The sequence below is a fragment of the Acinonyx jubatus genome, chromosome B1 (assembly GCF_027475565.1).
Source record: "Acinonyx jubatus isolate Ajub_Pintada_27869175 chromosome B1, VMU_Ajub_asm_v1.0, whole genome shotgun sequence".
NCBI classification, from domain to species: Eukaryota; Metazoa; Chordata; class Mammalia; order Carnivora; family Felidae; genus Acinonyx; species Acinonyx jubatus.
In genome coordinates, this window is record NC_069382.1 from 63,124,319 (window position 1) to 63,149,949 (window position 25,631).

A 25,631-nucleotide genomic window follows, 5' to 3' on the forward strand; every position below is an offset into this window, starting at 1 on the left:
TCTTTGGGGGCACCTGGGTGGCTCAATCAGTTGAGCTTCCGACTTCGGCACAGGTCATGATCTCACAGTCTGTGAGTCCAAACCCCGCGTCGGGCTCTGTGCTGACACCTCAGAGGCTGGAGCCTGCTTCAGATTCTGTGTCTCCCTCTCTCTATGACCTTCCCCCGTTCATGCTCTGTCTCTCTCTGTCTCAAAAATAAATAAACGTTAAAAAATAATAATAAAAAAATTTAAACATTAAAAAAAAGTACTCTTTTTTCCTCTGAAATTCCAATTTAACTGGGTGTCTCGTGTAATTTTGCTAAGTCTGGCAGTGCTAAGCACAGCAAGGTAGAAAAAGCATTGTTGGAAGCTCTGTTGAGGGACAAAACTATGTGTTTATATGGCCACAGATGGCAGGAAGTGTAACTTACCTCTGCAGTACATCATTAAATGCAGACACAAAGAAGGCAGTTGAACTTGGACCTAAGCAGTGACATCATCAAACCTCTAGATTTCACATTTAGCACAGCTTTACATATGTATCCCCAAGTATCTCCAGATAAATTTGAAATTTAAAAACTGAGACAAATATGCTTTACAAACAAGATTTTTAAAATAACATTTTATTTTAGTAAAATAACATTTCAGTTAGTAGTTTTGCTTTCCATATTTATTTAGAGAGGAAAAAAAACCCCATACTCCTTTTTACCTTACCCTTTCAGGTAATTATTATAGCATTGGGAAAACTCATAGACTCATGGATCATCTAGGTCACTTTCCAGTCTGATCTTTGAAGACCCTTAGAACATCAGCACACATTACCATCTCTGTCTTCCTTGGACACAAGAAGGCTTCCTGGGGCAGCCTCTTTCCTTTTAGAATCTCTAACTGTGAAAACACACTTTCTCATGTTTAATCAGCCTATATCCTTGTATTTTCTACCTGTTGGTCCTAGATTTATATTCTTTGTGTAATAGATATTTAAATTTTGTTTATGTATTGTGTTACTTCTTTCTGTTACTTTTTTTGTACCACAATGAGACTGGCATTCTATTGTCTAGTCCATTCCGTGAGTAAAAGATGAACTGTTCAGAGTTTTCAATATTTAGGTGAGAGAGGTCTCCTAAGTGACTTAATGGCAGCCATTTATATCCAAGTGGTAACAGACTCTTCAGAAAGTTCATAAATGTATTCTCTTCCTTAGGCTTTGCCTTGTTTTGCTGAGTCTTATAAGAATTAATAATAATCTTTCTTCTGTTCACTTTAATAACAACTTAATTGGTAGGAAGTACAGAAATGAACACCATCAGTAACCTGTCACAAGTGAATTATTGGAATTACTCAATATAGAGTCATAGGGTCTCACTTTCAACTCTTGCTTTCTCTCTACTGGGAGGGATAAAACTTGGAAAACATAAAATGGCTCTCTCTTTATATATCCGATGGAAAAAAAGAGAAAAATGGATGTGTATTGCAAATGTATGCATTGCTAGTGTGATAGTGTTGTAGAACTAATTTCTTTTTTTGAAATGAATAATTATGCTTATTGTAGTCCTCAGCAAAACTTCAGACATAGACTATCTACTTTATTCTACAGATTTGAGCGTTCTCCAACAAATAAAATGTTAATTAGCACCATATTCTAATGTTATGAATGTATAGTGCAATTTCACAGTCTTTCAGCATTTATCCAAGTAACTTATATCTTGAATGAACAAAAGCAATGAATTAAGACATTGATATTTATACATATATACACACACATGAAATTTGTGAGAAAAATAACATGAAAGACTTATAGAAATGACACTTTATATATTTTTCAAAATATATCTTTCAGATACATACTTTGTTCTTAGCAAGATTTTGTGTTTTTTGGGGTTTTTTTCCCCAATTTTTCTCATTTTGGGAGACAGTCTTTCCAGGAGTGGAATGACAGTGTCACCAATAATACTGATTGTCTTGATTGGTAGATTATCAAAAGCCAAGTAGATTGATTAATATTCTTCTAATTCGGCTAAGTAAATCACTCTGACTTTGGGAAATAGCATGTATTCTGTAGGCTAATTATTTAACAAGCTATGATTTTAGAAAAGAAAAAAGAAAAAAATGGACATGTCTCTACCTATAAAACCAAAAGTAAATTTGAATATTAAGCAGGAATTTTCCAACCTCAGAAAACTTCAGGCAAAAGTAGATAGAAGTATGGTGGTCCTTCAGACATAGAAGTCAGTATTCACATATTATAAAGCTGTTTAAACTATACTACATTTATCTTTTCTTTGTTAATTTCTAAGTTGGCTAAATACTCAATTATATCAAAGTACAAAATGCTGAATAAGAAAAAATATCAATTAGGTGGGGTTTTTTTTGTTTTTGTTTTTTGTTTTTTGGGTTTTTTTTTTTTTTTGAGAGAGAGAGAGAGAGCATGAGCAGGGGAGGGGTAGAGAGAGAAAGAGAGAGAATCTTAAGCAGGCTCCAAGCCTGGTGCAGAGCTCAACACAGGGCTCCATCTCGCGACTGTGAGAACATGACCTGAGCCAAATCAATAGATGCTTCACTGACTGAGCCAAAACAGGTGCCCCTATCTACTTCCTAATTTAAGAACAATATGTGTTCAGTATTACAATTATTTTGAACTATGAGCTTTCTTTAATGGACTTATATTTGTTTGGCAAGGTGCAGTTTCTTCCCTGCCGAAAGGAAGGAAGGAAGGAAGGAAGGAAGGAAAGAAAGAAAGAAAGAAAGAAAGAAAGAAAGAAAGAAAGAAAGAAAGAAGAAAGAAAAGAGAGAGAAAAAAAGAAAAAGAGAATGGGAGGGAGGGAGGGAGGGAGGAAGGAAGGAAGGAAGGAAGGAAGGAAGGAAGGAAGGAAGGAAGAAGGGAGGGAGGAAGGAAGGAAGAAATAAAAAGAAAAAAAGGAAAAAAGCAGCACCTTCTGTCTTCTCTCACGTATACAAATTCATTTTTAAACATATATTTGTGTGTGTGTGTATATATATATATACACACACACACATATATATGCAAACAGAAAATGAACAGTGTAATGAACACTGTATAAAAAAACTGACGAATACTGGGTGCAGTGTTTGTTGCTACCACCTCATGACTTATATGTGAGAATTTATTTATAGCATGAACATTTCCTCCATTTCTAATTACCATGTTTATGTTTTCATCTTCCTTACAACCATTGCAGAGTCATTACACATTCATTTCAAATCTTCTGCAACCATCCTCAGACATAGGCAAATTTAAACACCAGTGTCTAATTGGGTTCAGAAATTAAAATTCCCCTGGCACAGCCTGGGTGAGTTGTCTTTGGTTCATAGCACTCTGACAGCCATAAACTCAGCCTGATGGTCTCCTTGCCTCTTCTGTCAGATATAAGGAGGCCTCCAGGAGTCTGTTTGTTCCCATTCACTTACTTCCAGGTTTATGCAGAACTAAAGATGTCATAATACAGGAGCTGCTGTATTTGGAAAGCTTCCTGAAGGTGGATTTTACTTTAGACATTATACTGCAAACTTTCTTCTTTCCTTCATGGTTCTCTAACAAGCGATCATGAAACCTCTCCATTTTCTGCCTAACTTGTACCACTTTGCTCTCATTTGGCCCCTCTGAGCCTCACCTTAATAAATTCTGATGTCTTTATTTTAAAAGTATTTTTATCTGAGCTAGCTCACAACTCTCACAGGGTGTAACCAAATTAAAATGTTTTGCCACTGTATAAGATAGTATCAATGGAGAAAACAAAGGCAGAATATAGGAAGAAAAATAAATAACTAGAGTGAAATAGAAGTCACATACAATGTCAGAATGTTCCGTGAATGAGAGGAGTCTTGGTTTGAAAGCCTCAAAAGTATACCAGTTCAAGCTAGAAAGAATGAGAAAGATCACTTCATCCAGTGGTTCTCAATCTAGGGCGTGTGTTAGATTCACCTGGCAAGTTAAAAAAAATGTTCCTGCCAGGACCGCATCCTGATCCCCCTGGAAGTCATGTCTCAACATGGGTACATTTTTAAAAGCAACCCAGATTACTTTAATGAAGCCAGGGCTGAGAATCACTGATTTTTTAAACCCAATCTCAGGTGAACAAACTGATGCCCAGAAGATACATATATTGCAAGAACCATACTTTGGGCAGCAGGTTCACTTGGCAACACTTCTATAACCCAGAAACACTAAAAAGGAGCCTGGGGGTGAACAACTGGTACAGATTATTTCCCTTCAGCTCTTGAAACCATTTGGGATAGTGGTTCTTAAACTTGAGAAGTTTATTGGTGGAAATAGAAGATGCAGCTGCTTTTTACAATGTTCATCTTGGACCAGACCTCAAATTTCTCATCTAGTTGCAATTCACTTGCAAATGACACTGTAGAAAAAGCAAACAAACAACTAAATCCATGGCTTTCAAAATACAGTCCCTACACCACTAGCATCAGAATCACGTGGGAACTTGTTAAAATGCAAATTATTGGCTCCCAACCCAGACCTACTGAATCAGGAACTCTGGGAGTAAGTCCCAGCTATCTAGTTTAACTGGACCTCTATGTGATTCTGATACACACTAAAGTTTGAGATCCACCGAAGTAGCAACTGCAGATGAGAAAACAAGAAATTGTAATACAGGTGTTCATGCTGCGATAGGTAAATATAGGGAGTTTTGGAGTATAAGGAAACGGAGCCTGCTGCAATTATGTACATGAGAGACAGGAAAACATGGGGTAAATAAAGGGCACAGATATATGTTTATATTTGATTATTTTCTTTTTCCTTTTTTCAATGACTTGACATATGTGTGTAGATATATGTGTGTGTGTATATGTATATATACATACATGTGTGTGTATATACACATATATATACACACACATACACTCCAAAAGGATAAATTAGGAAATTGAGAAAATCAGGACACATGAAAATAAGGGTAGAATGATACTAAATCTACAAAAATGCATATATGGAGATCTACTACAAACTTAAGTTTCATAGGCACAGTGGCCAAAGCAAAGAAACAGATTTCACGGAAAAGCACACCAAGTGTTCAGATGAAACACAGCTTTTGCTAGTAATGAAGAATGCCTAAGCAAAATTTCTTTCATGAGTCCTTATAATGAGAACATGTCATATAGTGGATGGCATCCTCATCTACCTGCATGTAATGAACATGTTCCACAGGGGTCCACTTTCTTTAACAATGAGGGTTGGCAGAGAACAGGGTTAAGGTCTTATCCTACTGCTAGAGAGCTATGTTAAGTGCTTAGAAGGATGGCTTCTCCAACTTCAAAACTCTAAGACACTCAGTATTTGTGGGAAAAGAAATGTCACAGAAGCAAATATCTGTATCCACTGGCATCCTGCACTTTTTTGTGATAAATAGCTCAAGATCAATTCTCTCTTATTTAACTGCTTAATTTCCCATGACATATAATGACTTGAACATTCTTGCAAGGATGATTTTTTTAAATTATATCATGACTATTGACTTCATAAGAAATACAAAGATGTATCATAAAAGTCATGACTTACATATTTTTTTATCATTTTGCATCATGTACTACATATAGTATGTCGTTAATGGGTAAGAGAAAAGTTTGGGGTAAAATTATGTGAAATTTGCTTAAGAACCTTAAGAAGAATAGAAAAAAAAAAGGATATGCTTCTTCTTCCACATCACCTCCACCCACCTTCCCAAATACTGAGCTAATGTGACCAAGTACAACCATAGGTTGATGCCACCTACCCAGTTAAAAGAGCATTTGTGCCAATTTCTCACCTGATCTCACAACCATATTCTTCAACATCCCTTGGGAGACATCTTGGCCTAAATTCCACTCTATGCAAAAATAAGGCTCACAAATGTGCATAAGTTTTGTAGCTTCTTCATGCCTTTGCCAGTGGTAAGTTTGCATGCAGATTAATTTTCAATATATTTATCATAATGATATGATGAGTAATGTGAATGGACTTTTTTGGCTCCATGTGCAATGATTTCATTCCCCTGCCTTTTGTCAAATGCCATTAAGGGATCAAGTGCAGAAATCAACAAACTTTGTGATTCACTAATATAATGTGAATATTCATTATGATATGAAATATACATACTTATGTTTATAACATATATATGTAATAGATATATAATCTACAACAGGTAAAGCTGTTACAGTTACATTCAAGTACAATGTTATTTTATGAATCCAACTAAAGATATTATCAGTTAGTATTCACGATGTACTTCTTTCAAGAATAGCCACATTAATATGCTATTTGAAAATTAAAATAAATTTGAAAACAAAAAGCAGCTTTCATTACAATGACAGTGAAGATGTTTTTTGTTTTTTGGTTTTTTTCAACGTTTATTTATTTTTGGGACAGAGAGAGACAGAGCATGAACGGGGGAGGGGCAGAGAGAGAGGGAGACACAGAATCGGAAACAGGCTCCAGGCTCTGAGCCATCAGCCCAGAGCCTGACGCAGGGCTCGAACTCCCTGACCGCGACTCCCTGATCGTGACCTGGCTGAAGTCGGACGCTTAACCGACTGTGCCACCCAGGCGCCCCGAAGATGTTTTTAAATATCAAGCCCAGAACTTTACCTTCTTTCTTGCTGTGTGCATCAAAAAAAAAAAAAAAAAAAAAAGATACAATCTCCATCAACATCAAGAAAGCAGAGGAATGTTACTAGTTTCTTATTATCTATCAGCTATACATCATCAAAAACTAAAATAAACTGGGAGTTAGTCATGACAGTGATACACTCTTTTATTTATCTCTAAAACTTCAGGTTTTACTTCTGCACTTCCTTGTTTGCACTTACGTTTTTCACTTTTGTAGTTTGTGCATGAAAAAAGTTCTAATCTGTCTTTCATCAAATTGCTTGTTGAAGTTACACATTTCACTTTTTTTAATATAGTTTTTGTCTTCAAATAAAGACAGCTGCTTCAGAGACCTTTAAAAAGGCAAAGAAAATAGGGAAGCGATATACAAAATGATTGCTTCTGGTGTACATAATTAATGAAATTCATTATGATTATATTGAGTGTGGAGGAAAAATGATATCAATTTATCAGTTAGATTATGTCGTCGTGAAAAATGCTGTTGAAAAAGTTCAAAAGGTGATGAAATCACAGGAATACAAAATGAAATCACAGCCAGGCACCAACAAAGACTCCATGGGCAGTGACGAGTATTGAGAACATAAGGGAAGGGAAACAAAACTAATATAAAAACAGGGAGGGGGACAAAACAGAAAAGACTCATAAATATGGAGAACAAACTGAGGGTTACTGGAGGGGTTCTGGGAGGGGGGATGGGCTAAAGGGGTAAGGGGCACTAAGGAATCTACTCCTGAAATCTTGTTGAACTATATGCTAATTTGGATGTAAATTTAAAAAAATAAAAAATAAAACAAGTTTAAAAAAAAAAAAAGACATGTCAAAAAAAAGAAAGTTGAAACATATCCACAAGTCCAGGCAGGTGAAAATGCTGATGATGGAGCTTGAGACCCCTTTCAGCTAGCAAACAACAGGGTAAATTGGTTTTAGCTTCTAAGGAACTGAAGCAGAATTCTATACAGAAATGGAATGTTTGAGTACACATACTTTTGTAGATCATAGATGTATACCATAGCTGCATGAAGTATCAAGTTTTATATACTTAGAATTCAGATAATATAAGATATCTGTGGTATTGGTATATACGTGTGGAGTGTAGATGAGGGACAAAGTATTCTTAACACTTTCTGTCCTTCAAATCAATATATATATTGGGTATAAACTGGAGACTTTCACTGGTAAGGTTAGCACCTGCAAGTTTGTATTTCTGTTAAAATATAAATGACAGTGGGTGGAAATCCTTTGGTTACTACATAACCAAAATGTTACAAGGGCTGCTCCTAGAGAGGGACACACCAAGAAAACAGACTCTTAACTAAAGTGGAACAAACTGATGGTTACCAGAGGAGAGGTGGGTGGGGAGATGGATGAAATAGGTAAAGTGCATTAAAAGTACACTTATCATGATGAACACTGAGTGATGTATAGAATTGTTGAATCATTACATTGTACACCCAAAACTAATATAACACTGTATGTTTACTATACTGGAATTAAAATTAAAAATCTTAAAAAAGTGAAAAAATTAAAATAATGAGATTTTTAAGCTTTTTATGAGGAAAAAGAGTGGCTGCTTCTGAAGCTGAACAGGAAGGGAACAGTAGAGCAATCCACATTTATGGATAATAAGACAAAACACTTTTCCAAATTGTTCAAATATATACTCATGAATTTGTCAAAGTACTAGAGAATGAGAAAAAGAAAGTGAAGTAGAAGTGGAGAATTATTCTTAAGCCTTTCTATTTTTTTGTTTATTTTAATATTTCTTTTAGTGATTATCACAGTAGTTCCAGTTATTGTAAAGAAAATTAAAAACAGAGAAAACTATTTTGATTTACACTTAATTACCTGGCGGGTCACCTGGGTGGCTCAGTTGGTTGAATGAGTCTTGATTTCGACTCAGGTCATGATCTCACGGTTGGGATCGAGCCCCACATCAGGCCCTGCGCTGACAGTGTGGAGCCTGCTTGGGATCCTGTCTCTCTGCCTATCTCTCTCAGTCCCTCCCCCCCTTTCTCTCTCTCTCTCTCTCAAAATAAATAAACATTTGAAAGAAAAATAAACTTAATAACCTAGCTAGATAATCACTATTTAGATTTTAATATATTTAGATATATTAAGATTTGATATATTCCCTTCTAATCTTTTATGCACATAATTTTTAATAGGATTATGCTATGTTTTCAGTTATTTCTCCAAATGACAATGTATAATGTTCACACACATACCTTTAAAAGAAACTTATTTTGGTATAAGTGAAAGCTCTGTTCTGTAAAGATTATGAATAAATAAAATTTATACGATTTTATTTTTTTAAGGCATTTTCATTTGGATCCACAAAATTGTGTTTTCCACCCCAGAGAAACAAATGGTTGCGACAATGAAATGTATGAGAATAACTCTGGATATACTACATACTAGGAAAATTGAATTAGAGGGAGTAAGGAACCACATTATTAATTAGATATTTGTCATTCTACTGCTAGTTGGAAAAACATTTTAAATGTAATTACTATTTGAACTAATTATCTGTTATTCATGGTTCTGCTATTTGGAAAAAATATCTTTCAGATATGATTTTTCATTGAAATATCTCAAATCCAAGATAGTAGAATCTATGAGAAAGTGTGAAACTGCTTCCTTCTGTTTTTCAAAATGACTGTCCCATACAATGTAATGAAGTTAAAAATTAACTCACAAACATGATGGTTTTTAAGTGGTACCTGTGGTGACAAACAAATGCTCAGAGGCCCTGTAGATTAAGCATCTGTCCTGAGAAGCTTTCATTAAAACCCTAAAGTCAGTCTGTCCTTCACTCCCATTGTCCCACAGCCCACCCCACCTCCTTTACCCAGATTGGTACCTCCTTTACCAACTTGTACAGTATCTAGTGTTCTCTTTTCCATTCTCACAACTATTACTGTAGCTCTTCTTACTACTATTGATTTTGACTATTATAATATTCCCTTCTTTTTCTTTCAGATCTCTGAGGTAACACAGATTAAGCTTCCTAATGATACTAGTTTCTTACTCAAAATTTTTAGTATGTTCCCACTCCTACTGAAGACACTTAAGCATTGTGTGTGTGTGTGTGTGTGCAGGTGTTGGCAATGGATGAAGGAAATGTATTTGAGGCTCTCCATAATCTTATTTTATTTTTCAGCATGATATCCCACTACAGACTTATCCAACATTTCATGTTGCTGTCGAACTTGTCCACATTTTTAACCTGATTACCTGGTCAATTCTACTTCAAAACATTCACTGAAAATATCTGCTATATACGGAGTATCCCACCAACTGCCATGTTTACCTGCCAAAATTCCACCCAAGCTCCAATTCCAGTTCATATACTATGTCTTCCATTGGACTTTGACCACTCTCCCCAACTCGCAATCTGTACATTGTCTTTCCCTCCTTTGCATACAACAGCACTTGAGATGGCACACATCACATTGTAACTTGGATTCTAGCTAGTTGTGCCATTTCCCAGTGTATAAACTGTCAAAGAATAAGGTCCTTGAAGGGCAAAGACTGAGACTTACTCTGTGTGTTTATCACAGTACCTTATATAACCTCACACATAGTGCATATACAACAAACTGTTGAGCTAATGATTAATAAATGAAGGAATTAATGGATAACTGTGAATCAAGACTGATTCATTCATTGCATTCAAAGTAGCTGGACCTGCTATAAAACATCAGTATTTTGCCAAGACACTTAGTTGCCTGTTTAGAAGACTTCATATGCAGAAGCATATTTCTAATTCATTCGATGCATGCTTGGTTATCTGTAAATAAATTACCTGCTCTGTAAATTATCCATGGCAACTTGAGACTTCCTTTGATGTAATGCTCTACCAGGGAAGATTACTGAGTGGACAAAACAATGGAAGGAAGTTATGGTTGAGAATGAGGTTATGAGTATTCAGACACTTAGCAATCACAAAGAAAGTGCTATCACCAAATGAATTTGTTTGGGAGTGTTGTTTGTTCTTTTTAAAAAATCACTTTGAATTAAGAATCTCTGCCAGATGCAGAAAATAAAAAGACTAAAAAGTTATAATGATAATTTTTCTGGTAGTTCTGTTATTATGTATGTACAAAAGCCCTACTATGTATCTGAGCAAATGTTATTTCTTTGGTTACATCTACACAAAAGGCAAATAAGTATGTGTCCTTTTGTTTTTCCTGTCACATCAATCAATGCATGCAGCTGATAACTTTAAGAATATCTCTAGTTTAATTTTATCAGTCTTACAAACAAACCCAAAAAAGATCTCAAAACTGACTTATAAAATGAATGTTTGTGCCATGTGTGAGAATGTAGAGAAAATCAGTGTATCAGTATGCTCATTCAACATTTATTACCTATTTACTCATCTGTATGTCACCAGAATTATAAGGTAGGATCTGAAAAGATGCATACTAGTGGGGAAAATCACCTCCTTTACCCAGAAGTAGATTGTACTCTGAGCTCAACAAGAGAGTAAGGATAGGGCAACAAAGTAATAGTTAACAGAGGAGGGATTATTCCAAAGGGTACTATCCATCCTCAGGTCTCTCCTGACTTGGAGGGTTTGGACAGTTTGAGTTGATCCCAAAACTACTGAGAAACTCTATTCTGTTGTTGGGTACACTTGGGACTCTTGGGACCATACATGCCTGTACATGGCAGAAAAATCTAGTGTGCTCCAAGAACCCATGCAAACTTCCCAGAAAGTCCTCAAAGAGGACCTAGCCCACGATGAGACTAAATCACTAGGCTGTACATTATAGAGGAGTCCCTATGAGAATCATTGAACCCAGTCAGAGTTTAAACTCAGTTATCAACAAGATCAAACCATCACCAGAGGTGATGACAGCTACAGGAAGAGCAATTTGAATAGAATCTTCCCAACCCATTGCAGCGCATACAACCAAAATACCTATAAATTCAAATAAGAACTGGCCTCCCTGCTGCCATTATTGGCACAGCAAGGTGATCATTATCTTCTCCGCTGTTTTCCATCAGTGTGATCAATACCTGGTGAGAAGAAAATGTGGCTGATTAGTTGCAACTTTGTATCAGCTCTGGGATCAAGTTACGAACCAGGGACATTGCTATGTCACTACTCAGACTACAGCTCTGCGGATGGTCTGAGGTTTTGAACAAGTCAGTGATGACAAATTAGGGCGTGAAATTAAACTCAGGAAGTCATGCTAAGTACCAAGTGTTTCTGAGTTGAAAATATCCCTTTCAGAAAACAAAACACTTGAAAAAAATCATTTTTGTGTGAAGAACTGTTACTTATCTGCAGATTGTCTAATAGATTCAGAATGACCAATCTTATGATTACAAAAATTGTATTAGCTCTCTGTAGAATATTTTTATTCTTCTGTCATAATTATATTTTTAATTCGAGTTTTCAAGATTTTTAAAAAATTTTTTAATGTTTATTTATTTTTGAGAGAGACAGAACGTGAGCAGGGGAGGGGCAGAAAGAGAGGGAAACACAGAATCTGAAGCAGGCTTCAGGCTCTGAGCTGTCAGCACAGAGCTCTATGCAGGGCTCAAACCCATGAACGGTGAGGTCATGACCTGAACCGAGGTCGGATGCTTAACCGACTGAACCACCCAGGTACCCCAGAGTTATCAAGATTTTTTAATCTCAGGCTGAATGGTAACTTAAAATATTTCATCTCTGTAAAGAAAATTTTAGAAATCTGATTTATAAGGTTTTTCTTAATTCTAAAAATGTATGCTGATTCCATATCCATAAGAGTTGGTGGAAACAGATGTTAGTAAGAATAATATTAAATAGTGCCCATCTTCGCTGCTTATTAAGTAAGAGTTACTTCTCCTTTCTACTAAAGATCAGTTTGCTTGACTTCCTCTGATACTCAGATAGGATACAAAATTGGTTCACCTCAGTTTAGTTCCTCAAATGCAAATTAAAGAGTGCATGGTATATGTAAGGATAATACATTTCTCACTTTCATTATAAGTGATTTTCCCAAAACACAAACAAAACACTGGTAGTTGGTAACGAGTTCTGAGAATTGCTAAATCATCTCACTAAGCTATCTCTTTTGGTCTCTGCTCTATGCATGGGTTTTTTTGTTTGTTTTCTTTCATTTATTTGTTTTTTTCTGCTCTGTACACGTTTAAATAATCGCTTAAAGTTGAGTGTTCCCAGTCCATTTCTGGCCTAGTAATTAACCATTTTTACCCTGACTTTTTAACACTGCCTTCACTTAAAGTACTCAGTATTATGCTATTCTTTCTGTACAAAGAAAATCCTACCCCCAAAAATGAATAAACAGGAATTTATGTAGCCCATAATATCAGAACTTGCATAGATGAGATAATTAACAAACACCAAGGACCATATCTGTGTAGTGTGGAATTTAAGAGCAATGAAACCCCAGGAAATGGAAGGAGCATTGTAGGGAAAGAAGATCTAGAGGCTGTTTCATTAAGGGTGTGAGTGTTAGAACCACTGCAATTTAGATGAGGTATTATCAATAGAGGGAGGGTATCGCAGGTATGAGATCATATTTGAGGATTTTTCCAGAGGCAGATATTCCCAGAATGCAATAACCATCTCAGTATTGATTGAAAAAATACTACTTAAGCTTTATCTATCCCTGAATTTTATCCTTGTAAACAGTCCTATAAAGTATGGACCCTGCTGTTTTCCTATGTTATGGATTAGGAACTTGAAAATATAAGAAATTAAGTATATAACAGACATACAGAGGCAGAACCATGATTCTAACGCTCATTGTACTTTTGACAACTACACCAGAGTTTCCCAACATATTTTATATTGTGACACATGTAGAGCATGATAACACTTCTGAAGCAACGAGGGTTAAGGAAGAATACACTCAGTATCCTTTACCTAACCTCCAGGCTGATAGGAATCAAGATCTTGGCACAGTAGGAACTTATTTGTGGCAAAACCCACAGCTTATCAGCTGGTAAATTTGTACCATGCTACCATGCCTGTATATTGGGATTTAGTGGGAAATACAGTAGGATAGGTAAGATAAATACAAATTACAGAAGGTCATATAAAAAGCAGGTGAAGTAATTTGGAATTTATTTGATGATGATAGAGTTCTTGAAGAGTGACAGTATTTAAAATCTGAATAACTATGTTTTGAGAATGGTTTGAAAAGAGCAAAGACTTAAAGACAGTTCATGTACCTGTTGACAATTCAAAACTACTAGGGAGATAGCAGTAAGGATGAAAAGAAAGAAGATATGGAAAACACTGAGGGAGAAAAATATTGGCAAGTTGATGACAATTTGAATGTAAAGTCTAAAGTATATGGGAGGTTCCAAGATAAAGGCAAGCTGAGAGCAAGATACTTAAGGAATGGCATCTTTGGGAAGAAAAGCTAGTTTAAGACATGGTGAGATATAGGAAGCATCAAGTGTCTTATTGAGGATACCACATTAATGAAGTTAGAGAACTAGCTGAAGTTTCTGGCTATTGGAGAGGCAGAGATTGGATCTATATCAATAGATGTTTTAAAACCACAAGTCTAGGAGTAATGCTAGAAGATGAAGTACAAAACTCCCAGGACAAGCAAAGGAGAAATGCTAACCAAGGAGGGAGGGAGTGGAAATCAATCTGTGGAAAAGAAAAAATAACATAATTGCAACATTAGAAAAGAAATATGAGTTCATGTTGTTTAATTACCCGTGCATGAGCTCCTTTGACACAATGCCTGCCATATAAATACCCTGCTTACATTTGAGTATTTTCTTTTTTTTCTTTTTATTTATTTTTAATTTTTTAATGTTTATTTATTTTTGAGAGAGAGAGAGAGAGAGCACGAGCAGGGGAAGCACAGAGAGAGAAGGAGACACAGAATCTGAAGCAGGATCCAGGCTCTGATCTATGAGCACAGAGCCCAACATGGGGCTCGAACCTGCAAAACATGATATCATGACCTGAGCCAAAGTCGGATGCTTAACTAACTGAGCCACCCAGGCGCCCCGAGTACTTTCTTTTTTTTAATGTTTTTAAATTTATTTTTGACAGAGAGCATGAGTGGGGGAGGGGCGGGGAGGGAGACAGGGAATCCCAAGCAGGCTCCACACCATCAGCACAGAGCCTGATCCAGGGCTGGAACCTACAAACCATGAGATCATGACCTGAGCTGAAAGCTGAAATCAAGACTCAAATGCTTAACCAACTGAGCCACCCAGGCACCCCTATATTTACATACTTTCAATGATGGGAAATTTGCATTCTCCTGGGAGGAGTTCATTATGTCTTTGGAAAGCTCTAGGGTTGTATGTGTGTGTGTGTGTGTGTGTGTGTGTTATGTACACACACACACACATATGTATATGTGTGTGTGTGTGTGTGTGTGTATAGTTCATGGAAATTTGTTTCCTTTAACTTCTAATACACTCTTTTTTTATAATTTTTTATAGTTTATTTATTTATTTTGAGAGATAGAGCAGGGAATGGGCAAAGAGAGAGAATCTGAAGCAGACTCTGCACTGCCTGTGCAGAGCCCAACGTGGGGCTCGAACTCACAAACAATGAAATAATGACCTGAGCTGAAATCGAGAGTCAGACACTTACCTGACTGAGCCACTCAGGTGCCCCTGTTTCCTCTAACTTCTGTTCATTAGCTGCAGTTGTGGGACAAAATAAGACCAGCTGCCATTTCACAAAATAGCTTTTCACATATCTATAAACAGTTGTCAGGTAATTTCCCCTTCTTGCTTTTTTTCCTCCCTCCAAAATGTTAAATATGGGAATGAATAGTTCTCTGTATGTGTCCCAAAACTATCGCACTCATATTTAGCTTGTTTTTATAGTTGACATATAACTACATTAGTTTCAGGCATAAACAATGATTTGGTATTTGTATATACTGTGAAATGATCACAGTAAGTCTAGCTGACATCTACACTCATACTTTAAAAGGTGCCCCTTCGACTTACAATTTTTTTAATGTTTATTTATTTATTTTCAGAGAGAGAGAAAGAGAACACAAGCAAGGGAGGGTCAGAGAGAGAGGAGAGAGAGAATCCCAAGCAGATTCTGTGCCATTAGTGCAGAGCCTAACACAAGGCTCGATCTCCCAAACCATGATATCATGACCTGAGCTGAAATCAAGAGCAGGATGCTTAAAAGACTGAACTACCCAGATGCCCCTGACTACAATTTTGGCTTTGTGGAAAAGACTTAGCCATGAATTTAGATATATTGAATTCTAGATTATTTCCCTGTCATTTCTTACTGTGATATCTCACCTACAAAGTCATATCATGGTATCATCTTACCTATCATTTCTCACCTTCCTAGGCTCCAGAATCCTAATATCTTTGGTCTGTTCCCAATAAGTAATCACTATTTTATCTCTACGGTTATCTTATATGCCCTTCTAATCCCAATTTTCCCAAGTTTAAGGCTAGTAGCCGCAGAAGCCAAAAAGGGGAAAGTTACAAAAAGGAGGGGTTAGCCAACAACAACAAAAAGAAAACCAGGAAAAATAAATAATTAGAAAAGGTTTTCAGACCTGACTGTATGGAGGGTATTGGTAGCTTACCAGAAAACCAATCTCAGTAGTAAGATAGATCTCCCTTTCTTACACTACAGATCTTTGAGACGAAGAATGACACAGTCCTACAAATTGAAATGCAGACGTGAAAAATTGAGTTGCTTTTATAAAAACATGCAATCCATTGCATTTATTACCTAGGAGCAATTTTTGTTGATTTTACTGATCACATATATATTGGCAATAATATCTTACTTGGGGATGGTGTTTACATTTTGTATCATATTCTCATATATCTTATTTGAGCCTTATAATAGTGATGTAAGATTTCAAAGATGAGAACACCAACTGTCTGAAAACTTGTCTGAGACCACCCAATATACAGATCTAAATACACTGCTTTGCCTACCTTTCCTTGAGACATGTCTGTGACTTGGCTGATGTAAGGATTCAAATGTGGTAGAAGCTAACTCACCTGTATGGAATCAGAATTCATGAACTTGGTCTTACAAGGATTGACTCTACCCAACTTACCGAACTAGCTGTTAAAAACACATAGCGCCATCAGGACACCTGGGTGGCTCACCAAGAGCATCCAACTCTTGGTTTTAGCTCAGGTCATGATCTCACAGTGGGATCGAGCCCCAAATCAGACTCTGTGCAGACAGTGCAGAGGCTGCTTGGGATTCTCTGTCTCCCTCTCTGCCCCTCCCCTGATTTGCAGTTCAGCTCTCGCTCTCTCTCTCTCTCTCTCTCTCTCTCGCAAAGTAAATAAATAAACTTAAAGACAACAGTTAGTCCCGGTACAGTGAAAGCAATGATATAGGTAAACAAAATTAGTAGTAGTACCAGTAGGATCCGAATATCCCATGATAAAATTAACAAATACTTGAATGCCTACAACATGCCAAGTACTGCACCTTTTTATCTCCTTTAATCCTCAGGACACCTTAAGAGGTATTTTTTGCCTCATGAGTAAACCATGTAAACTGAGAACCTCTCCAGTTTACTGGAGCAGAGAGCAAGCATGTGAATCAGGATTTGGTTTGCTTGTGAATCCCAAACACCAAATAACCTCTTTTTTTTTAATTTTTCTCTGATGGTGGGAATAAAAAGCAGCACAAAAAGGTTATTAATTCATCCTTGAAGGATATGAATATGCTCTATGTAGATAGTCTTTGTCCCATTTCCTCCCACTTTCAACATCAATTCTTCAGTATCATAACTTCCAGTCTCTCAAACCCATCCTTTCCCCATGATACATGAACCACAAGATGTCTTCACTCTCCTTCCAGCTCAGAGTCTAGACCTTATGACCAACTGTTTTCACACTGTGTTCCCTGATGCGTTAGAATCCTTCACTCCTTTGTCCTTCCCATTTCTGACTTCCTGATCTCAAGATCATGTGTTAGATTGTGCTACAGTTGCTCTCTGACTGCTGAATGCTGCTGCCTCCAGTCAGTGTTAAGGATGTCCACTGTAAATTTGTGCTGTCTAATCTTACCAGGGACCTCACGGCTGCTCCCCAGTTCTAATAGTCATGCTTGAACAATTTCCCATCACATTCTCCAAGTGGCTTTTTCTAATTACTTACAGCCTCTCTAATACCTTAACCCCATGCCTTCCTGCCTTCTGTTGAACATACACATTGTCTGCTATGTCAGGAAAGATAAGAAGACCCCTCCCCAGACCCAGCTACTGCAACCCCTCTGCCTCCACCATTTTCACTTAGCATTTTCCCTCTACCGCTTGCTCACAGGGAAAGCGTGTGTTTACCTCCTGTGTATTTTTTCCCCATACTTTGTTGACTTCTCAAGAAATCTTCATTTAACAATGAGGTGTTCCCTTGCCTATTTTTTTAAACTTTCACCTGTCTATGGCCCCTTCAGTTCTGCTTATGAACAAGTCCAGGTTTTCCCTGTTAAAAATGAAATGAAATGAAAATTAAATTTTCTCTAGTCTGCTATTCTTTCACTGCTATGCTGTATTTCTCGAAAAGAGAGAGAAATTATATCTGTTCACTTGTTTACTTGAGCACTAACTTCTCATCCACTGCTTAATACATTTCAATGTGACTTCCACCTACATGTATTCTAATCATTTTTAGCTTAGTAAAGTGAATTCTAAGAATGAATGCCAAAGTCTGAAGCATGATAATTAGTTTTGAGTAAAGATTAACATCCAAATTAGGTAATTACAAACATAGCTGTACCTGTAATGACTGTGCTCAAAGATTATTTAGTTGGGGAGGGGTATGGCACGGTGGAGGAGGTGGGGGGCCTTCTGTGCCTGGAGGGATGGTGGGTGCCAGCCGAGCCCCAGGCAGCCCCCTGTCCTTCCCGAGCCAGACCCCCGTTCTGTGACTTCCAGGGTAACCTGAGGCCCGTGCCAGGCAGAACCTCCATTTCCAGGCTGGGTAACAGTCAGGAGTGCTTGAGCCGAACTGAATGTTGACAGTTTTCAGGCATTTCTACCACAATATTGGAATTGAACACATTGGCCAAATAAAATTGAAATTTTACAAAAAAAAAAAAAAAAAAAAGGAAGGCAGGGAAGAGATGAGATAGATCAGAAAGATTTGCCAAAAGAAAAGGGGGGTGAGGAAGAGCATGGAATATGGGAAGAGAAGGTTAAGAGGCTGTCTCAAAATAATAGGGATGATTGCCTTTGGGAGTTACATATTGTAAATGGTCTCTGTTACCACAGACAGCATAGAATGCAAGTAAGGTCCCCTGCATCTCTACACATTCTGCAGACTGAGGGGCTCCAGTTTCCTCCCCAGAGTCACAACATTGTTTCAGATTCTTTTTTTTAAAACCTTTTATTTATTTTTGAGACAGGGAGAGACAGAGCATGAACGGGGGAGGGTCAGAGAGAGAGGGAGACACAGAATCTGAAACAGGCTCCAGGCTCTGAGCGGTCAGCAGAGAGCCCGACGCGGGGCTGGAACTCACTGACCGCGAGATCATGACCTGAGGTGAAGTCGGACGCTTAACCAACTGAGCCACCCAGGCGCCCGTTTCAGATTCTTAATACCTAGGTGATCGTAATAGTTGCTCAAATGCGTACCTGCCTCCAGGTTCTTTTCTCTCCTTGGTAATTCACCCACATGCTGATGCTATTGTCTGATTTTCTTTGCGTATAGCAAGAACTAAAGAAAATGTGAATGAATGAATGAATGAATGAATGAATGAAAAAAATCCCCAGATTACATGATCAATATGACCTTCATGAAGATTTTTTTCAGTGATAAATTATTTTTTAAAAAAAAGAACTTACGTAGAGAAAAAATACTATTCTACCAGAGCCAAGAAGCCTTGGCAAGAGAGGGGGTTGGGAGCAGTGGAGGTCATTTTAAGATATGTGAAACCAAACCAAAACAAAACAAAAACCTGCTTTTCTTAAAACTTAAACATTAAGGAAAGGACTAAGCATGCACACACACACACACACACACACACACACACACACACACGATTTCCAGAATTTAATTTGCTAAATACTATTTGGTGGTCTGTTTTTCACAGAAAGCTAGAAGTTATATGGAAGTAGAAGTTTATTCAAGTCATAAATGGTAAAAATCTCAACGTATACCGATTAGACTATAAGCAGCCAGTTAAAAAGTAGAGTGCAAATAAAATTTGTGAATTCAGCTTATTCTTGTCACAAGGTGACAGACACCTATGTCAATCACCAATAATTTTATAGAATCACTCAGTTCCCAAGCTTTTATTTCCCATAAGATAAAAATGCATTGAAATTATGGATATTTTACAATGCAATTTTATTATTAAAATCATTTTCTCTGCACAATTATTCTGTTGGAAAAATCATGTCTATGTTTTATTACCATGCTTTCGTTTATAATCTAGCAGTTGTGGTTAGTGTAAAATATGTCAGTTTAAGAATTAATTCTTTTCATAATGGCATAATATTATTTTTTATTTCTAGTAGATATTTGAAGCTGGTATTTAGTTCTTAAGTTCGTTTTCAACAATCTATCTCAACATGATTTGAAAAGAGTCTTGGGGTTCAACTTGGGTTGGGATAATTTAGCAAAGGTGCAAAATGCTAAAATCATGTAAAAAATAAGTCTCGTGAAATAGTAATGAAAACGAAATAAGCTTTTGATTTTCCCTGTGAGAGATAACCTTAATTTTATGAAGAAATGAAATTACTGGTGATGCTTCAGGTAACAGTTTCTGCAAAAGATTTTAGAAAGGAATATGTAAGACATAGGAAGTTGAACTACAATCAGTAAACTGTTCAGGTCAGGTTGAACTCAGTAATCAACAAGGTCTTTGTTTAAATGTTCTTATGAATAAATTATTTTTTCACATCAGTAAAAAAAAAATCAGACCTCAGAATCATCCTGGCAGCTGTGCAGCAGTTGATGTGGTCTTTTTTTAGTAAAGAATTATCAGATGGCATTAATTGCAAATTTTTCTTTTTCAAATGAGAGATTTTGCCGCTCTCCCTGCAGACTGTTCATGGATCAGCAGGCTTCAATGCCAGGCCAGGAGAGACTTTTGTTTTTATTGTCTGCTTCTCTATGTAACCTTTACTTCAACTTTTGTTACTTACAGTTGTTGGCGTAATATATTTTGTAAACTTCGTTTTATTATTGTTGGTAATAATATTCAGGTACTGTCTTTAACTCAGAATCACCATATTTAAGGCAAGGGTAAGCAAATGTTTCCTGTAAAAAGGCAAGTAGTAAATATGTTAGTGTTTGTGGCCATATGGTCATTGCAGCAACAACGAATTCTATAGTTATAGTACAAACACGGCTCTAAACAGTACATAAACAAATGTTTGTGGGTGTGTTTCAGTAAAACTTTATTTACAAAAACATGTGGCAGTAAGAATTGGGCCATAGTTTGCTGACCCCTAACCTAAAGGAGTATCTTTGTGTGGATGCAGAGAGATGAGAGGTTCAAGGACATAAGAAATATCAACCTCTCATGCTATATAATTCATTAGGTTTCAGTGGCTCCAAAAATAAATATTGCAAGCAAATGAAGTGCTATAGAAATCCAGATTTGCTTTCACTGTTTGCTCTTATAAGTTATAGTTTGTTAATGAAATAATCTTACTCAACAAATATCTACTGGGCACCTATCATTAGATTAATACTCTATTGACAAGTGTGATACAAAGTATACACTTTCATATTAAAGAATAGACTCTCAGTAATTTTTAATTTTTCCCCAGCACATCAGCCTCTTATATATGCTGCTATATCCAACACTACTGCTTTCTACCTCAGTTCAGGAGAACGAGGACTCTGACTTTGAACTTCCCTAGGCTCTCATCTCATCACTCCCACCCTAAGGACTTCAGAAGTCAGTGTTCCTTTTTTATTATATTATTTTTACTTAAGAAAAAGAGATTCAAGGAGTTCCTGGATGGCTCAGTTGGTTAAGCACCCAACTCTTGATCTCAGCTCAGGTCTTGATCTCAGGGTTGTGAGTTCAAACTCCACACTGGGCATGAAGCCTACTTAAAAAAAGAAAAAAAAAAGAAGAGAAGAGAAAAAGAGACTCAAAACTCTAGTGTACTGTGTCATACTTCTTTATTTTGAGCTTAGGGAAGGGCTTGGTTTCAATTCCTGTATCTTACTGCAGTAACAATTAGAGCAACCATTTCATTTCCCCTGGGAGACAGCTGAGATTGATAAATACGTTTTAAAAATCCATTCTTTAAAACTTATGCTTCTGGAGAATAGGGCATATAGACCTAAAAGGAAAGAGTAGCAATTCAAACATTCTTCAAGACTGCCACTGTGACTCAGCTCAAAAAAGTAACTCTACAGATTTTTTTTTGGAAATGCGCCGTTCATATTTTTAAAAGATTTCAAAAAATACTTCCAATCAAATTTATTAACAACTTCTAAATCACAAGCATTATTGAAGTACTGAGATTTGAATTACAATCTTGAGGTATGAAAAGCTTATCCCATCTAATGTGGAAATAAACTTTTTTTAATTTGTAAATGAACATAATGAAGATTTCATAGACTGTGAGTCTATGACATTCAAGTTCATAAGAATTCAGTAAACCAGTTGAATTCTGAATTCCTTGGAAGATGTAGTAATTAACATTTTAAAGCAATAGAATTCACTGTACTTGAACTTTATGCGACCAACAATCTTTGTGACTGTTAAACAATGGTGATTATTGACAGTTTAGGTCATTAATTGGGACCAAATATATGTGCATCTTCCTGGGAAAATCTTTGTAATATTTCCAATCTTAACTTTCAATACTCACTTTATTCTTTGGTAACATGTTAAAATTTTTCAGAATTCTTCCACATAGATACTAAATTATATATCGTGCTTCTATAAAGCTGTCATCAAAATAAAACAGCAAAATTGTCAGGTTAAAACATTCCTTACAATGCTTGTATATATGAAATCAAGCTGATGCTCACGGACACTGACGTATTAAATAGATTAAGCTGAGGATATGCCTCAATAGTTGTGCCGTTAAAACTGGCATTAGTATCGGAATGATATGATAGTGCATTTTTGAGTTACTAGTATCTAATGCTTAACAATATGAGCATGAGTAGCAAGTGAAAGGAAATTAATATTGGGCATAGATTCCATTCTAGCATCAAGTTGGAGTCAAATGTCCATGCTTTCTAATTCTTAGGTTGCAGTTTCTAATACAGTCTCGTATGAGTGAGGGAAGTAATCCACTGGGGAGCAATGTCCTCTGGGAGAGCTCATCCTGACTGCCTTGTCCTTCCCCAGGATCTGTCACTGTGAGGGGGATGAAGAGAGCCCCCTCATCACACCCTGTCGTTGCACCGGCACCCTGCGCTTTGTCCACCAGTCCTGCCTCCACCAGTGGATCAAGAGCTCAGACACGCGCTGCTGTGAGCTCTGCAAGTATGATTTCATCATGGAGACTAAGCTCAAACCCCTCCGGAAGGTATGGTATTGGCAGGAGTTGGTTTGAAAGAGAGCACTTGCAAGCAGGCATGTTTTAAGAATCCATTTCTTTCCCCAATAGAATTTGGTAATATGCTAATAACCACATAGATACATGTCTTGTGTTGGTTTCAGTATGTAAAACATCCAAGTGTTTGCAAATAATCCTTTATCTCCGTTTTATGTGCTGGGCCTCTGATTTTATGTCAATTCCTCCAAATTAAAAAACAAAAGCGTGTGTGTGTGTGTGTGTGTGTGTGTGTGTGTGTACGATGTATGTGTTTGTGTGTGATATATATATATATATATATATATATATACACACACACACAACAAATATACTAGTAATTCGGAGAATTGAACGGATGGAAACTTGAGTACATGGTACTTACTGAGGTCAATTCTCTGGAAGGTTAGAATAATAGCTTACATTAAATAATATGAACTCATCTAATTTCTTGATAATCAGGCATTAGGTAATAGAAGAGAATGTTTTCTTCCATAAGATGTGAACTCTTTCTTTGGCCTTTATTTGGGGATTTTATTTAGTTCATGTATAATTACAGTAGATAGAAAAAGTATTATTTTCCATATTGTGCATCAAGCTGTAAGGGAGATGTAAGTATATTTTTATCTATAAAATGTAGATAATCTTAAATATAATCTATAAAATAGATAATCTATAAAATATAGATAATAACTTAATCTTCAAATTCCTCATTTACATTTCTCTAAAGAAGGAAGGTAAGAATATAAGTCAAATATAATTAGCGTCTCATTCAAAGCTAGCAAAGGACAACTTGGGAAGGACACAAATGAAGACCATGAACTTTATGTAATTCATGCCTTATAGTTGTGGCCCTGGATTTTAGCATGTAACTTCTCTTTTTACCTAACTTCAGCCTTACATATATGGATGTCTCAATTTCCAAAGGAGAGTCTAGAGACTGCAATTTAAATAATGAATGTGCCTAGAGCTGCTTTTTCATTTAAATTAAATGCAAAACAAAAGTGGATGAAAAGAACATTGCTTAGAAGTAAACATGAGGAGGGGCACCTGGGTGGCTCAGTTGGTTGAGCCTCCCACTTCACCTCAGGTCATGATCTTATGGTTCATGAGTTCAAGCCCCGCGTTGGGCTCTGTGCTGACAGCTTAGAGCCTGGAGCCTGTTTCAGATTCTGTGTCTCCCTCTCTGTCTGCCTAGCCCCTGCTCATGTTCTGTCTCTCTGAAAAATAAACATTAAAAAAAAGAAAGAAAGAAACATGAGGAGGTCCAGGATGAGGAGGGATGTAAAGCAAAAAAAGAATATTCCAATAGGATTCTGATTGGTTCCTGCCCGTTGCAATTCTTCATTAATTCTGTAAATCCTGGAAAGGGAAAATAGCATTTCTTGCCTTTGCACAATTTTGATTTTTAAAGTCTCCAAATGGTTTATAGATGTCAAAACTGATGTTCAAATGCCTTTGGGCTATGCAGTGTCTTTTTTTAATGTATGGGGTAACTTGGGTGACAAAAGGTGGCACTCTGTTCCTCCAGGTCCCAGAGCAATCAATGGCAGAAATAGAAATGGACCCTTACTCTTTGTCCTTTGCCTCATCCATTGAACAGATGCTGTGTGATGTCTGGAGTAGCTAAATAACACATTGTGCTCTGTGATTCTGTAAATTTCTCTTCATACCCCTCAGGGAACTACAAATTGTTTCATAGCATCTGTAGATTTCTCCATGGGTTTCTTTTTTCAACTTGCATCCATATAAAATTTTCATTTCAACTTTGTCAAGTGTAATATTTCATTTCAAGAGCAACAATCTAGGATAAAAAAAATTCAGATTTTCTTTTCTTCATGCTATCTATCCCTCCCCTATTTTTGTGTAATAAACATTACATGATGCTGTATGGAACTTGAAAGTCTTCTTCTACCTTCAAATTTTGTGGAATCATCCCTTATATACAACTTTGATCCTTTCTTAGTATACCATTCCCAATAATTTACAACCTTATCACGAAATCCCTTTCTTCTCAACTAAACTATTTATAAACCAGAGAATGGCAGTGAATACATCTGTCTTTTTTATTCTTCTTAATAATGAATATGTTGTAGCAGCCTAGTGGGCACCTACTAGCTGTCAATTCATGAAATACCCTACTTTCTTTTTAAAAACATTTCCTTTGTCATAAATATTAATGAAGGACAGCATCTCAACATCCGCCAGTTTTAATAGCATGTGTATATGTATAGAGGATGTTAAAATCTAATCCAGAAGTTGCTTCCTGACAGCCCACAGTTGTGTTTTATTTGACCCACGGGCCTTAAAATTTGAGTTAGTTATCAACATTTAGATGTGTGATTATTTCATGTAAAATTCCACATATTTGTATTTGTTTGAAAACCTACAGTATCTAGCTTTACTGGAACCACATTTCCATAGGGCAACATCTAAGGGGTAGCTAAGTGGAGCTAAATGGTGTTTAGTGCCTTTAAAAGGCTATTTGCATTCAAGTTCTCTGCATTTCTCACTGTCCCTCCCTCTCTAGTCCTGACACCTTGTGCCATCCCCACTTATCTTTT

The 25,631-nt window shown here is 36.6% G+C and overlaps 1 protein-coding gene across 5 annotated transcripts in view; it reads left to right on the plus strand.

The window, feature by feature from the left end:
• The window catches only part of MARCHF1 (membrane associated ring-CH-type finger 1), an 853,816-nt gene that overhangs the window by 774,688 nt on the left and 53,497 nt on the right, over positions 1–25,631 (plus strand). For all 5 annotated transcript variants that reach the window (XM_053216753.1, XM_053216752.1, XM_053216751.1 and 2 more), the window contains one exon: positions 22,881–23,061. In XM_053216753.1, the coding sequence (XP_053072728.1) occupies positions 22,881–23,061 (181 nt within the window). The remainder of the gene's footprint in view (positions 1–22,880; positions 23,062–25,631) is intronic.